At 41.5% G+C, this 16,141-nt stretch overlaps 1 protein-coding gene across 3 annotated transcripts in view; it reads left to right on the top strand.

Moving 5' to 3' along the window:
* Nucleotides 1-12,881, top strand: part of Traf5 (TNF receptor associated factor 5) — a 35,661-nt gene extending 22,780 nt beyond the window's left edge. For all 3 annotated transcript variants that reach the window (XM_042682346.1, XM_042682347.1, XM_042682348.1), the window contains 10 exons: nucleotides 152-370; nucleotides 1,611-1,668; nucleotides 2,879-2,980; nucleotides 5,373-5,537; nucleotides 6,835-6,912; nucleotides 7,215-7,289; nucleotides 8,199-8,291; nucleotides 9,626-9,766; nucleotides 11,419-11,587; nucleotides 12,178-12,881. In XM_042682346.1, coding sequence (XP_042538280.1) covers nucleotides 153-370; nucleotides 1,611-1,668; nucleotides 2,879-2,980; nucleotides 5,373-5,537; nucleotides 6,835-6,912; nucleotides 7,215-7,289; nucleotides 8,199-8,291; nucleotides 9,626-9,766; nucleotides 11,419-11,587; nucleotides 12,178-12,755 — 1,677 coding nt within the window. In that variant the 5' untranslated portion in view covers nucleotide 152 and the 3' untranslated portion in view covers nucleotides 12,756-12,881. The remainder of the gene's footprint in view (nucleotides 1-151; nucleotides 371-1,610; nucleotides 1,669-2,878; nucleotides 2,981-5,372; nucleotides 5,538-6,834; nucleotides 6,913-7,214; nucleotides 7,290-8,198; nucleotides 8,292-9,625; nucleotides 9,767-11,418; nucleotides 11,588-12,177) is intronic.
* Nucleotides 12,882-16,141: the final 3,260 nt, after the last annotated feature.

Below are 16,141 nucleotides of genomic sequence, written 5' to 3'. Positions count from 1 at the left end.
ACCTTTCCTTTGCCAGATCCTCTAGTGGCAGGAAGTTTGCTATTGCTACTCAAAAGTCATAGAATGACCATGTAGGTCATAATAATGAAATAGGTAATGAACACTTGATTGCTGCAGTTTGGGTGTTTTCACACTTAATTTTCCTCCCCAGAATGGCTTATTTGGAGGAACAAGGAGGAGTCCCCTGTGGTTTTATTCGCCAAAATTCCAGTAACTCCATTTCCTTGGACTTTGAGCCTAACACAGAGTACCACTTTGTGGAGGAATTGGAAGAGCGCTACAAGTGTGCCTTCTGCCGCTCAGTGCTTTACAACCCCCACCAGACAGGCTGTGGGCACCGATTCTGCCAGCCTTGCATCCTGTCCCTGAGGTAAGTGAGCAGAGCCTATGGATCCAGCCATAGAGGGCCAGAACCAGACAAGGGTTCCCAGTATCTGAGAGCCAACTGTGGCCGCTCAAGTGTAGTCATGGTTTAGGAAATTGCTGTGGTTAGCCACAGAACCGCAGCTAGGAGGAGCTCTCCTGTGAGGTCCTGAAGAATACTCTTTGGTTTTGGTCATTCATTTATGGATATTGATCTTCTCTTAAAATTTACACAGTACCTTTCTTACAGATCTACATACACAGTGTAGTGGAAGGCAGCTGTCAGGAGGGGCTTGTATCTCATGGCATCTGTGCTTGCTGTATTGCCTTAGCTGTACTTTGCCTTGGGGTAGGGAGACTGTCACACCTTCAAGGGACCTAAATGCCAAAGATGCACTCCCTCCTGGGCATCTGCAAAAACCTGTGAGCCAGCATCTTTATCACTGTGATGAAATACTTGAGGTAATTAATTTACAAAGAGAAAAGGGTTGTTTGGAGGTTGCAGGTCATGATGGGTTGGCCCCATTGTTTTGACTGGTGATGAGGCAGCATATCCTGGTGGGAGCGTGTAATAGAGCAAAAAGCACTCACCTCATCAGCCAGAGAACAGTTCCACAGTTCCACCAATGACCACTGGGCTTTGCCTTTGAAAGGTCACTCCCACAAATTTTCACCTTAGGGACCAAGTCTTTTAACCTATGGGCCTTTGGGAGTCACCCAAGTTTCAAACTCTATCAATGTAGGGCATGCCATTTTGAGGGAGGAGACCAGGAGAGACATGGAAGCAGATGTTGGGGGCTCCTTTAAGGCAGTCATACCAGTCTTTATAAGGGGTTATTGCCTCACATTCACATTTATTCATGTTTGGACATTTAGCACCTATGGCACTTTGCTCAAATGAGCTCCATTGTATGAAGGTGAACCATCAAAATACAGTGTAGAACAAGACCTGATGTTTGCTTTCGAGAACATCTCAGTCTAAGGCAAGAGACAGGTTATGGCACAATACAGTTAGCAAAGGACAGAGGGACTCCATGACTATTTTCTGTCAGATCCTAGAAGACGAATGGGAGTTTCTAGGCAGACTGAAAGACTGAGGAAATGGTGACCAAAGGCAGAGGAAACAGTACATGCACACAAGGACAGGTCTGCTCAGGGATAAAGCATGGCTGGGTTGCTAGGCTATTCTTAAAAGAACTGTTCAGATTAAATACCTAACTTGGCTCTATTTTTATTCTTCCCTCCAGAGAGTTAAACACAGTACCAATCTGTCCTGTAGATAAGGAGATTATCAAATCTCAGGAGGTAAGATCAGTGTTTTGATTTGGATGATAGAGAAGAAGCCAGTGTCCCAGGTTTAATTAGATGTTGAGGCTACAGATCCTCTGGATCTCAGTCTCCTGAGTAGCTAGGATTATAGGCATGAGCTACCAGTGCCCACATCCTTCTCTATACTCTTTATGATGTATTTTGCAAATGCCTCCCACAAGTCTGTACTGTGCTTACTATAACGGTCTGGAGTTGGCATACTACAAGCCTTGGTGCACCTGCTTTCACATTCTTAAGTAGTTGAAAGGAGACAAAAGAAGGATGTACAAAGAAACAAACTTTTTTTTCAACTTCTTGTATTAAAAATGTTTAGAGACATATTTTTAAAAATAAGAATGTTTCAAAAAAAGAATGTTTCATAATTTATGAAAGTAATTCGAAATTCAAATTTCATTGTATATCAGTAATGTTTTACTGGAACACAGTTGTGCTCATTCACTTTTGTATTGTATATGTCAGAACTGAAATGTGATTACAGAGATGGTTGTGATGTGGCTTGCAAAGCTGAGGATATTTACTCTCTGAGCCTTTACAAGACTTGCCAACCTCTGGTTTGTGTTGAAAAAAACAAGTTGGCACAACTTGCTGACGATTTACTGTGAGATGGGAAGCTGAAATCACAGCCCTTGGTCACAGCCCCCCACCTCTTCTGACTTTTCACAGTCCAAGTTCATCTGAGATTATTGTCGCTATAGCCTGCTCCCTTGAGCATTGAGTTATCTGTCTGGTGGAAAGTATGTGTCTGAAATAATCTTTCCCTTTCCCTTTCCCTTTCTCTTTCCCTTTCCCTTTCCCTTTCCTTGTGTGCCAGTACCGGGGCTTGAACTCAGGTGCTTGTGCTCTTGCTTGGCTTGTTTGCTCAAGACTAGCACTCTACCACTTGAGCCACAGCTTCACTTCTGACTTTTTTGGTGTTTAATTGGAGATAAGAAGATAATGGATTTGTCTACCTAGGTTAGCTTTGGACTGTGATCCCCAGATCTAAGCTTCATGAGTAGCTAGGATTATAGCATAAACCACTGGCCCTAGCTGAGTCAATCTTTTCTTGAAAAGTGGTGGTGTGATATTTCCATTCCAACCAGCATTTGGAAGTTTCCATCTGACTTTTGAGATGTGTAAAGACCAAACTAATAACATCTTCATTTTCATTGTTTTCAATATAAGACCTGTTGTGTTTATCTTTTAGGTGTTTAAAGACAACTGCTGTAAAAGGGAGGTCCTCAATTTATATGTGCATTGCAAAAATGCACCTGGATGTAATGCCAAGGTTATTTTGGGACGATACCAGGTTGGTATTCCTTATAACCACTATCCTTCTAGCGGCATGCACTAAACTCTGATGGCACAGTTCCTGGATGAGCAGGGTTAGTTGTTCTTGGTGCTTTCCCAGGCCAGCAACTCAGTGAGCCCCAGTATCATGCCAAGGTGTACCTTAAATGAAGGGGTTCATTCTCCCTGGAGTGTAGGAAGGACATGTTATATATGCTTACAATCCTGTATTGTGGGTTCGAGATCATTAAGCCAAAAAAAGGCGGGGGGGGGGGGGGGGGGGGGCCGGGGATATGCCAGGCCAAAGGAAAGCTCAAGCAAGGATTTGGGGGAACTGTGAAGCATTTTGGAACCCTGTGGCGGGAGCACAGGAAGTGCATACTCCCCAGCTCCTGGTGCTGTGAAGGCCTGCGGGTAGGCTCCAAGGCAGGGCCCCCAGACCAGGAAGCGCTGAGATGAAATGCAGACGGCCAGGTGTGGAAGCACAAGTGACGAGGAGTTGAGTTCCTGTGAAATGAAACTGTCCAAGCTGCTTTTCCATCCATCTGGAGAAGGCTGCTAATAGAAAGCCATTAATGTCACCCTGCCTGGAAGGTCCATATCAGTTGTGAGCACAGGACAGTGACTAAGACTCAGGCATCTTTAGCTTCCACAGAATTGCTTCAAGGCTGCTGAAATTTCCCCTCCCACCCACGCAGCCTGAACACGTATTTGGAATGAGTCAGTAGTTTCTCCATCCACCACCCAGCCTCCAAAGCCCCTAGGCCCTGAGGTGTAAAAAATGGTAAATGACTTCCTTATTGGCCCAGGGAATGCTTTGGAGGCTGGCAGGATTTTGCTGTCAAAGCGAGACAGTCCTTTGCCCTAAGCTTTGAGTGACAGGTCCGATAGCAAGGCCACTTTTCCAGCTTTGGTGTCACAAAGCCTGCAAAGGAAGTGGGATGCAAATAGAAGCCCATTTGTAGTGAAGGGACCACAGACTTCTGGAGAACCGGCTCCGGTTTCTTTCCACTGGTTTCCTCTGTATTCCCATTTCATAGCCCCACCCCTTGTGTAGTGAGGTATACAGCCCTTGTGGGATGTTCACTGCTGGGGCGAGGGGTAACAGCAGTACATTTTGGAGAGTCTATTTTTAATTGTTATTGCCATTTGTTTCTTAGGAAACAATTGCTATAATCTTTATCATGCTGATGAAGCTGTTCTCTCTCTCTCTCCCTTTAGAGAAGGAGCTTCAAGTTGCTTCGGTTAGGAGCCAGATAGTAAATATTTTAGACTTGGCAGGCTATACAGCCTCTGTCACAATGACTGAGCCTTGCCACGTTGCAGGGACACAGAGGCATTAGACAAACTGTGATTTACAACGATAAGGAGCAGGCCATATCCGGCCTATGGGCTTTAGGGTACCGACTCTGCTTAGAAGGATCTGCAGGGAGCAGCTCACTAAAACTCCCTTCCTTTATTGACTCAGGACATACCCTCTTCTCCTTTCTTCTTCTCCCCTGCCCCATCACTTACTTATCTGCTGTGCAGAGGCCAGTCCAAGGAGCTGGGAGTGGGAATGGAGAGTGCACAAAAGAAACAAAAATGCAGCAACTGCTCATGCTCACACTTCTAGTCCTAGCTACTCAGGAGTATGAGATCTGAGATCCATGGTTCAAATCCAGCCCAGGCATGAAAGTCCATGAAATTCTTATCTCCAGTTAACCACTAAAAAGCTGGAAATGGTGCTGTGGCTCAAGTGGTCGAAGGCCAACCTTGAACAAAAAAGACTAAGGGACAGCATCTAGGCCCTGAGTTCAAGCCCCAGTACTAACATGAAACAGAAAAGAAACAAAAATATCGCTGGGGCATGGCACAGGTATTATACTGCTTGGCTAGCAAAGTGCAAGATCCTGAGTTCAATCCCCAGTATCACAAAAAAAGGTCTGACATTTATATTAATACTAGGTATCTATAATTCATGTCTTGGGAAGGCTGAGGTGGTAGGATCATGAGTTCAAAGCCAGCCTGGGCCATATAGTGAGATGCAAAAAAAAAAAAACAGATGGGAAAATAAAATAAACAAAATACATTCAATGAACTAAAGAACAAATTGGCAAGCCTCAAAGAGATACTCCAGAACTGGTCTGTGACAATGAAAGGGTCACTGGATCATCTAAAACCCCTTCCCATCTTCCCTTTTCCTCCTCCTTTCCACCACACTGCCATCCAAGCTGCCCGCCCTTCCCCCTCTCCCCCCCACCCCCCAGGAGAAGCAGTAATAGCTGGAAGGGACAGCTGGAAGAGACTGTCCGGCCTGCCCTGCCTGTGCCAGCCTCTCTGTCCTGCTGAGGCTCCTGTGGTCTGGCCTTTGGTAGGACTTGCAGGCTGCTCACCATGAGCCGGCCCCACTGGCCCATTGTCTATTGCAGGATCATCTCCAGCACTGCTCATTTCAGCCTGTGTCCTGTTCCAATGAGAACTGCTGGGAAGTCCTGCTCCGAAAAGATCTGAAAGAGCACTTGAGCGCACACTGTCAGTTTAGAGAGGAAAAATGTCTTCATTGCAAAAAGAACGTCATCACAATCAATATGCAGGTATAAAGAATCACTGTCTTTATGGGGCTCATCTGCAGCGTGAATCAGTGGGGTGCCTGAAGCACATTCTGTGCTTCCTTGTGTATAGAATCAGGCCTAAAGAAGTTTAGCCGAGAAGCTCCATGAGGTGCTCAAAGCTATTTTTTTCGTAGCAGAGCTCTGTTCATGTATCAGTAACAAAAATAGCATTTGAGTTGGGCACTAGTGTCTCAAGCCTGTAATTCTAACTACTCAGGAGATCTGCTGAGATCTGGAGGATCACAGCTTGAAGCCAGTCCAGGTAGCAAAGTCTGCAAGACTCAATTTCCAAAATAACCAGCAAAAAGCCAGTCTGGTGGTATGGCTGAAGTAGTAGAGTACCAGAAGAAAGCTGAGCAAGAGCTCAAAACTCTTGAGTTTAAATCCTGGCACTAGAAAAAAAGAAAGTGGTGAGTAACAGTGGTTCATGCCTGTAATCCTAGCTACTCAGGAAGCTGAGATCTGAGGATCATGGTTTGAAGCCAGCCCAGCCAGTCCATGAGACTCTTATCTCCACTAAAAGTACCAAAAAAGCCAGAAGTGAAGCTATAGCTCCAGTGGTAGAGTACTAGCCTTGAGCACAAATGCTTTAGGGACAGTGTCCAGGCCCAGAGTTCAAGCCCCAGGACAGACAATAAGTAAGTAGCATTTGAGCACCTGCTGTGTGTGAATGTGGAGGGAGTGGTGAGAGGCCTGGGCCCCTGGGAGGGAAAGGCAATTGCTGCCCTCCCTCCAGGTTCTGTAATCTACCTAGAGAGGTGGGGTGAGCCAGGAAGGAGACCACAGGCACCTTGTACATGCAAAGGAGCCACTCTGATAATTCCTCATCTACTGCCTGCCTCCAGTTAAGTACTCTTTGACCTTCTTTCAGAATAACTGGAATATTAACTTTGCCCCACCCCCAGCCAGTCCTGGGGGCTTGAACTCAGGGCCTGGTCTCTGCTCCTGAGCTTCTTTTGCTCAAAGCTAGCACTCTACCACTTGAGCCACAGTGCCACCTCTGGCTTTTTCTGTTTACGTGGTACTGGGGAATTGAACCCAGGGCTTCAAGCATGCTAGTCAAGCACAAGCACTCTACCACTAAGCCACATTCCCAGCCCTGGAATATTAACTTTTTAATTGATTTCCTTTATACCAAGAAAGCAGACATCTTTAATCCTTTTTAGAAGGAGGCCTATTGAAGGCAAGCTGTCTGACTTATAACTCCAGAGACCTATGTAGGATCACTGTCCCCTGAAGAGAGCCTCTGCTTCCTTTCATGCCACTTTGTCTATTTCAGAATCACCTGGAAAACTTGTGTCCGGAGTACCCAGTTATTTGTCCCAACAAGTGTCTGCAGATTATTCCCAGAACCAAGGTAACTGTAAATAATCATCTCCAAAGATTTTTCACAAGATAAACTTCAGGCAGTGGTTATGATGTGTTAGATCAAATCCATATGCAAAGTCCTCAGGTTTAAATTAATCTCCACAATAACTGTGTCTCTTGTCTTTCCTTCCCCTTTCTCTACAAACTTCTCAGCGTTCATCCCTGGTTTCCCATTCTTGCTGGGTTCCCTCCCCTCCTCCTACACCCTTAGCTTCCCACTTGCTGCACTGAGACCAGGCAGCTGGAGAGTCAGTGATGAATTTCTATAGCTTGAAGCTGTCCATTTTGTAGGTGAATGAACACCTTGCAGTGTGTCCTGAGGCTGAACAAGATTGCCCTTTTAAACACTATGGCTGTACTGTAAAGGTAGGGAGTGCCTTTTTGTATCTGCCTTGATATTCCACTGTGTAAGTCACTTGCCTAGTTTATTTTACTTGGATTCCATTCAGGATACAGAAGGACTTTTAAGACAATAATTCTATTAATCAAGGTACCATGGTTCTCCAGAGAAACAAAACTAATACATGTGATATATATGTATATAAGATTATATATATGATATAAATGATGTATATATATTAGATTGTGTATACATATAGTAGATATATAGGGATATTTAGTCTAAGAGATTGGATCATTAGCAAGTTATTGGCAAGTACAACATCTGCAAGGCTGGCCAGCAAGCTGGAAAGCAGAAAGGACTTTCATGTTTCAGTTTTCAGTTTCTAGTTTCAGTCTTTTCCAGGAAACTTTAGTTTTTGCTCTTAAAGCCTTCTACAAGGCCCACCCACATTTTGGTTGGGTACTCCTCTAGAGATATAATTGTTTAATCACAACTGTAAAATAGCTTCACAGCAGTATCTACATTAATTGTGACCAAACAACTAGGTACCACAGCCTAATTGGTTGACACATGAAATTAATCATCACAATAATTATTTCTGGGGTTGGAGGCACCATTCAGTTGGTAGAGTACTAGCCAATGAATGAAACATCAGGTACTGAGTTCAAGTGCCAGTCTCACCGGCCCTCCCCCACCAGGTAATTATTTCCAGTTCTAGCTTGATACGGAGAGAACCTAGGATTCCATCTGGGTACTGTAGAATCTTAAAGCTGGACAAGGATCCAGGTAGACTCATTTTTTTTCCTGCCACTCACCTAGAATGGTTGCATGTTTAAAGTCATAAAGTCAGCAGAGTTGCTATGCTTCTGCATTAGCTGCATATCCCACTGCCTCCCCTTCTCAATAACTAGACCTCTCTGTCTGTATTGAAGGATAAACGGGGGAATCTGCAAGAACATGAACAGTCAGCCTTGCGGGACCACATGCTCCTGGTTTTGGAAAAGAACTTCCAGTTAGAAGGGCAGGTAAGCCTTCAAGGAACCACATGTGATGAGGAGCCATGGAATGATTGGTCTGCTCTGTGTTAGTGGTTTTACTCCCTCTCTGTTTCAGTGTAAGTCGACTAGAGATAGATGTTTTACTACTATGTGGCTAGACAGGCTTCATAGATTATCAGACATAAACATTAGAAGGAATTTTTGTAATATTTCCAGCTTCTCACTTAACAGATGAAGTAACTAAGCTCAGAGTAATGTTAATGTATTTGTAATTTAAAGTGGCACAGTTCAGTATCAAGCCAATTCCTCTGATTCTGACTCTCCTCTGATTCATATTGCCTCTGCAACCTGTCCACATGCTCTTCTGTCATCACTATCTGGCACCTAGCAGGTGCTTGATACTTTTAAATGGGTGTGACCATAATAGTCAATTATCTATTGGGGCAATGCAGATTTTATAAATTTCATTCTAAACTGTCTTAGAGAAGCTTTAAAACTTGAAAAATGACTACTTATACATACATACATACATACATACCATACATACTTATTTCACTAATCTGTGATTATCAAGCGAAATTGTGTCTTCCGATGCAATGTTCATAATGCCTGAACATTCACTGTAGACCTCAAATGCTGATGCTGATGAATATTATGAGAATCAACTATTTTGTTAGAACATCTCAGAAGATCAAGAGTTTTCACGTCCACATAAATCAGAAACCTATCCATCTTCAGAGGGGTTGAATTTTATTATTCCAGATTATTTTATGGTATCTGATTTCATATTAAAAGTTAGTGTTAGAAGTCAAGCACTGGTGGCTCACAACTGTAATCCAAACCACTCAGGAAGTCTGAGGATCTTGGTTTGAAGCCAGTCTGGGGAAGAAAGGTGAGGTGCCTCTTAGAAGACTCCAACAGCTCTCAGCCTCCTAAGTAGCTTGGATTACAGTTTCGAGCCACCAGTGCCTCTGGGTTTTTGAAGAGTAAAAGACCTAATGGATATATAAGGGTAGCGTAGAAATTTAGCAAATTTTAGCCATTATTACATAACATCTAATGTGGAGGCTATCAGCACTCTTTCTGCTTAATAAGCACACACTGAATGGATGAAGTGAACTAGTATAGTCAAGTGATGTCACTGTCATTAGATGACTCTTCACAGTGTGTTTGTTAGGGACAGCACAGGCTGATGAAAAATTCTGAGGCTCTATTGTGTTTGGAAGTACTTGCAGATATCTTGCTAGAAATATATATGCATTTTTTCCCATAGGACCACGTTCTGACCTGCAAGTACTATTTTAAATTACATGCATACATTTCAGTGACCTCATTTTCCTCATTAACATTCTTGTTATTAGATTTCTGATTTATATAAGAGCCTTGAACAAAAAGAACATAAGATCCAGCAGCTAGCAGACACTGTGGAGAAATTTGAAAAAGAGTTCAAGCAGTTTGCACAGTTATTTGGCAAAAATGGAAGCTTCCTCTCAAACATCCAGGTGAGACAGTCTTTCTTTTAATTTTTCAAATGGAAACTTTTTCAAAGATACAGAAAAACTACAAAGGAACCCCTGCCTATATTCTCATTGTCAGTATTTTCTCCCATTTAATATAGTACTGGTGCCCTTCCCCTCTCCTTCCCTCCACCCCTTGAAAAAAGGGAGATGTGAGAGAGAGAGAGAGAGACAGAAAGAGAAAGAGAGAGAGAGAGGAATGTTGTACGTTCTTTCCAAGTTATTGAATATATTATGGCCTTTTACCTCTGATATTTCAGTATGTATTTCCTGAGAATAAAGATCATCTTGGCGGGTGCTGGTGGCTGATGCCTGTGATCCTAGCTACTCAGGAGGCTGAGATCTGAGAATCATGGTTCAAAGCCAGCCTGAGCAGGAAAGTCTGTGAGACTCTTAACTCTAATTAACCACCAGAAAACCAGAAGTGGAGCTGTTGCTTCAGTGGAAAAGCGCTCACCTTGAGCTGAAGAGCTCAAGGACAATACCCAGACCCAGAGTTCAAGCTTACAAAAAAAAAAAAATCATCTCTTGTAATACCCAGTAAACTTAACAATATCAGTAAATTATTTAATAATTATACAATACTTCCATAAAATTTATGGCAATTCAAGTTTCAATTAATACTGGTTAAATATTACTGTTTTAGATACATTGAAGTCTGCTCTCCATTTTGTAGATAGCAAAACAAAACCATTGATTCTCTTGGGAAGAGAATGCTTGATTTTCTTTTTTACTTTTTTATTTAAGTAGTTGTACAAAGAGGTTTCAATTTCACGAGAACAATGCATCTGGATCAGTGTCACCCCTTCCATCATTCAATGCCACCCTTTCCCTCATTCCCCCCATATGAGAAATAAACATCACTAAAATATAGCCAGAGAAGTTACTTTCTAAATCGTAAGTGGATTCCTAATGAGTAAATGTCTATCATGATTATAAAGAAATTTTATTGAATTTGAAATTTGAAAGTTGTATTATCCCAGAAAATCTGGACCACAGAATTTCCATACTTAGTCACATATTTTATATCTACATATATATGCAATACACATATACACATATTATACATGTAAATAGATGTATGTACATCTATACATAGATGAATAGGTATGTGTGTCCTGAAAAAAGAAATGCATCATTTAATACTCCAATTTTGACCTTTTCTCTAGTATGGCATTAGAATTAAGTCACTCAGAAGAAGATAGTTTTATTTAATCTCGTTTACCTAAGAGAGCAGTTGGATACACAGGCCTGCTCCAAGCTTTCTATGTCACCTGCAGTGCTCAGGCCAAAATAAGTGGCCTGTTCTAGCTCACTTGGCCTTTTAGCAGAACAGGAAGCAAATGGTAAGAAGAGAGAAGAAACAAGAGAACAGATATATCAAGGTGAGTTAGGGAACCAAGAACAGAGAACTTTAAGGAGTAGTCAAATAACATAGCAAAGATTTGGGATAGGAGTGGAGGAGAACAATAATGAGGGGCTTGTTTCAACAGCCCTTACTGAGTTTTCTCTCCTGCACTAGTATTTTTCATTTTATTAATTAACTGTAAAGTGTGTAAGCTAAAAAAACTAATTTCAATGAATTACTACTTATTATCTATATTTTTATAACATCACGATCCATTTTGTTCTGGAAGGTTCTTGCCAGTCATATTGACAAGTCTGCTTGGATAGAAGCTCAAGTACATCAGTTACTGCAAATGGTTAACCAGCAACACAATAAATTTGACCTGAAGCCTTTGGTAGAAGCTGTTGATACAGTGAAACAGAAAATCACTCTGTTGGAAACCAATGATCAAAGATTAGGTATGTCTCATACTTTACTTCTTTCAGTAACATGTTCGTCTTCATGTCACATCTTGCCAGTAACATCTCTCCAAGAAAAGCAGTGGCTGAATTTGTGAAAAAGAAAGGAGATTCTGGCTACTCAAGGAAACACCAGGGAGGCCCTAAATTGGGGTGTAAACACACAGGAAACAGAAGCCAGGAAATTCCAAGAACAGGAAGTGGAGTGCTGATTTTTAAGGAGTGGAAAATGAGAATCTAAGGAAAGATGTGAGGGGAATGACTGTTTTAGGTGTGGAAAAATAAAAGAGGAACTGGCTATTTAAAAAGTCTTCTATTTAGAATGGTGTGGGCTCATACTAGGCAAACACTCAGTGATTTCTTGAACTGTGGCAAGCTCTGGTTTTAGAGCACATATTCCAGTTTTCTTGGCACCAGTTTACCAAGAATGTGATTATCACTGAGTTCATATAAGAGGTCCACCCATGGACACTGAATTCAACTCATCTTTCAGATGCCAGGATTTTATCTGTTCTCTTCGGGTTAAGACAACATTCAAAGACAACTTGTCAGGCCCATGTTTTAGACTCATTTTGGTTTTTCCTTTGCAGTTGTTTTAGAAGGGGAGACAAACAAGCATGATGCACACATTAATATTCATAAAGCACAGCTGAATAAAAATGAAGAACGATTTAAACTGCTGGAGGGTGCCTGCTATAACGGGAAGCTCATTTGGAAGGTGACAGATTACAAGCTGAAGAAGAAGGAGGCAGTGGATGGGCACACAGTGTCCATCTTCAGTCAGCCCTTCTACACCAGCCGCTGTGGCTACCGGCTCTGTGCTAGAGCCTATCTAAATGGAGATGGGTCCGGGAAGGGGACGCACCTGTCCCTGTACTTTGTGGTGATGCGAGGAGAGTTTGACTCATTATTACAGTGGCCATTCAGGCAGCGAGTGACCCTAATGCTATTGGACCAGAGTGGCAAAAAGAACCACATTATGGAGACCTTCAAAGCTGACCCCAATAGCAGCAGCTTTAAAAGGCCTGATGGAGAGATGAACATTGCATCTGGTTGTCCCCGCTTCGTGGCTCACTCCACTTTGGAGAATGTCAAGAACACCTACATTAAAGATGACACTCTGTTCTTGAAAGTGGCTGTGGATCTCACTGACCTCGAGGATCTCTAATCACTGTTTATGAGGTATAAGAAAACTTCTTGGATCCAAAAGCATGAAGGAGGACACAACTGTTATTGTATTCACACACACACACACACACACACCAGTACTGGTGCTTGAATTACACACACACACACACACACACACACACACCAGTACTGGTGCTTGAATTACACACACACACACACACACACACACACACACACACACACACACACACACACACACACACACACACACACACACACACACACACACACACACACACACACACACACACACACACACACCAGTACTGGTGCTTGAATTCAGAGCCAGAGCCCTCTTTCTTAGTTTTTTGTGTTTTTTTTTTTTTTGCTCAAGACTGGCTCTCTACCACTTGAGCCACACCTCCACTTTTGGCTTTTTCCTAGTTAATTGGAGATGAGTCTCACAGGCTTTCCCACCCAAACTGGCTTAGAACCCTGATCCTCAGATCTCAGCCTCTTAAGTAGCTATGATTATAAGTGTATATCTGTTTTTAATATTTGAAGTTAGTTTAAAACTTCTGAAGTGTAGTGAATTTCTGAAGTCTTCTCTTTACATTTTAATATGCCTCCATTTGAAACTTAAGACTCTTAGAATATATTATTTATATTTTCATATCTTATGTAATATGATTAGTTTCTTGAAAATAAAGCCTGGGGCTTATCTCTTTTACTGATGCTGAGTGAAATATCTCAGGCTTCCTGTAGTACTGAGTATTATTGAGAATGGAGTGCTGGCAGAATTTACAGTTGAAATTGATTTTGTATTTATTTTGTTTGGCCTGATGATTCTACACCTGACTATAAGCCCATAAAAGTCATTAAAAAAAAAAAACAGGCTCTTCCAGCTAAGTAGTTCCCAATATGTAGTTTTAAGATAAATTCCCTATTTAGACCCAATTTCTTTAGTTAAATGCTAATTTGGAGGAATTGGTACACCTCTAAGTATTTTTTAAAATAAAATTTACCATCAGTCTGCACTTAGCTTTGCATACATATAAAGCATTTCATTCTCCCTACTGAAGCAAAGTAGAAAATACTGGATAGTATATATTTAAAGAAATAGAGCCAGGAAATAAAATCTGAAACTCATATTTTGATAGGTTCAACTGTGTGAAAACTGTCATAGGTCAAAAATAGACAAGTACTTTAATAAGTCAACAAAATAGATAAGTGTGTGTATATGTATGTATGTGTATACACAAATCATGTGAAAGCATTTTATAATAATTGTGAATTGCTGGGAGAGAATGTATTACAGAATGTATTATACCATAAAGAAAATGCTATAAATGGATAAAAAGAAGCTAAAGTCTAGGGGGGAAAACCATTTTTCTACAGGTGATAGAAGTACTCCAATCCAAAGCTGACTGCTAAAAACAGTATCTCCTGTTTTGGGGAGGGATTGGGGATTTAGCTCAGTGAAAGAGTGCTTGCCTGACAAGTACAGGCCCTGAGTTTGGTCCTCGACACCTCAAAAACAAAAGGGCAACTATTCTTTTGAGAAACCTTTTGTATTTACAAACTGACATGAAAATTGTCATAAACTTGAGATGTTTCTTGATGGATGGAGTCCTGAGTATTTTGTGAAGAACAGAAACATAATGTTCTTATGATCTGTCTGGTCTCAGAGTATATATACAAATCAAGATGAGTCCTTAACTTTCCTGATAAGCCTGAGTTTAAACAAATTTCCCTGGTTGGAAAGGCATCATTATACCATTTTCCGTAAGTACGTGTGGGTTGGCCCTTTTGAGCTTTCAAGGACAAGCTTTGACCAAGGGCCACTATGGAACAGCTCACTTAGGTGATAAACAGGCATCTAACAATTTCTGAACAGTTAATCCTATAGCAGAAATGAAACTTGCTCGACCAACTTCAGAAATGATAGGAACTCTGTCTCTTCTGGAATTTTCAAGATGGCAAAGGTTTATATGTATTACATTAATCATCCCAAAGGATTAAGTTCAAAGAAATGGGAACAGAATTTAAATATACTAAAGGACTATACTATGGCTGCTGGTGAATTCTGGTACAGTTGATAGATCAATGCATCACCTGAAACTTAGTACATATTGCTCTAGCCCACAAGGCCATTGGGGTTCTACACATTTGTTTGCACTGTCTATAATCATGTCCAAGGTTACTTTTTGTATCTTCCAGAGCAGATCAAATTGTGTGAATAATTAATTTTAGGCAATTGTAAAAAACCCATTTTCAAGTCAGTGTCAAAATGTTGATTTTGCATTTTAACCCACTTCAGTGCATATAAAGTATGTCATGATGTGGTTTGCTTAGAAGTTGAGAGTGTTTACATCACTAGTGATTAAATGATCACAGAAAACTAAAAACTTAATTTTTACAAAATAAAGCCTTTTTTTAAAAATTGGAGCTGCTGTATACTAGTGGTTCATGCCTATAATCCTAACTAATCAGGAGGCTGAGATCTGAGAATTGAGGTTCAGAGCCAGTCTGGGCAGAAAAGTCCCAAGGACTCTAGCTCCAACCAGCAAAAAGCTGGAAGCGGAGTTGTGACTCAAGCAGTAAGCGTGCCAGCTGTGAGCAGAAAAGAAATGGAGCAAGAGGGGCTGGGAAGGTGGCTCAGTGGTAGAGCGCTTGCCTTGTATGCATGAGGCCCTGGGATCAATTCCTCAGCACCACATAAGCAAAAAGAAAAAAGCCGGAAGTGGTGCTGTGGCTCAAGTGGTAGAGCGCTAGCCTTGAGCTCAAGAGCTGAGGGACAGCGCCCAAGTCCAGAGTTCAGGCCCCACGACCGGACCCCCCCCCCCCCCAAAAAAAAAGAAAAGCAATGGAGCAAGAGAACAAAGACAATTCAAGCCCTAGTACCAGAAAACAAACAAATGAAAAAATCCCCTTGGATCCACAAAAACTATTACATCATGAGTTTTTTAAAATCTGTATCACTAAGATTTAAATTTTTATCTCCATTTTGATCTTGATACAGTGGCATAAAACAAAGAATATCCTTGAGAAAAGTATGGATTTCAGTGCAGGGTTGTGGAGATGCATATTAATGTAAATTCTGACCCTTGATCTATAAATTTGAGGTTTTCAGAGAAGACAGTCACAGATATTCTACTTACAGTGCCAGTCTGAATAGAAGTAAACAAGGAGCAAAGTATAACCTTTCCATGTCCCTGGGCAATCACTGCATACCACTGAACCTCTTTTCTCTACCAAAGTAGTTGGAGACACTGGTCTTGATCTTTTTTTTTTTTTTTTTGGTTGTACTTGCTAGGTAGGCCATCTATTGCTTGAGCCTTGCCTACAGCCTTTTGCTCTGGTTATTTTTGAGCTGGGTCTGACTTTTGTGCCTGGAATGCAAATTTATACTTCATGCCATAGCTA

This window comes from Dipodomys spectabilis, unplaced genomic scaffold (genome assembly GCF_019054845.1).
Source record: "Dipodomys spectabilis isolate Male_0828 unplaced genomic scaffold, ASM1905484v1 ptg000069l, whole genome shotgun sequence".
Lineage (NCBI taxonomy): Eukaryota > Metazoa > Chordata > Mammalia > Rodentia > Heteromyidae > Dipodomys > Dipodomys spectabilis.
Note: the sequence above shows the minus strand (reverse complement) of the source record. Positions and strands in the feature narration are given on the sequence as shown.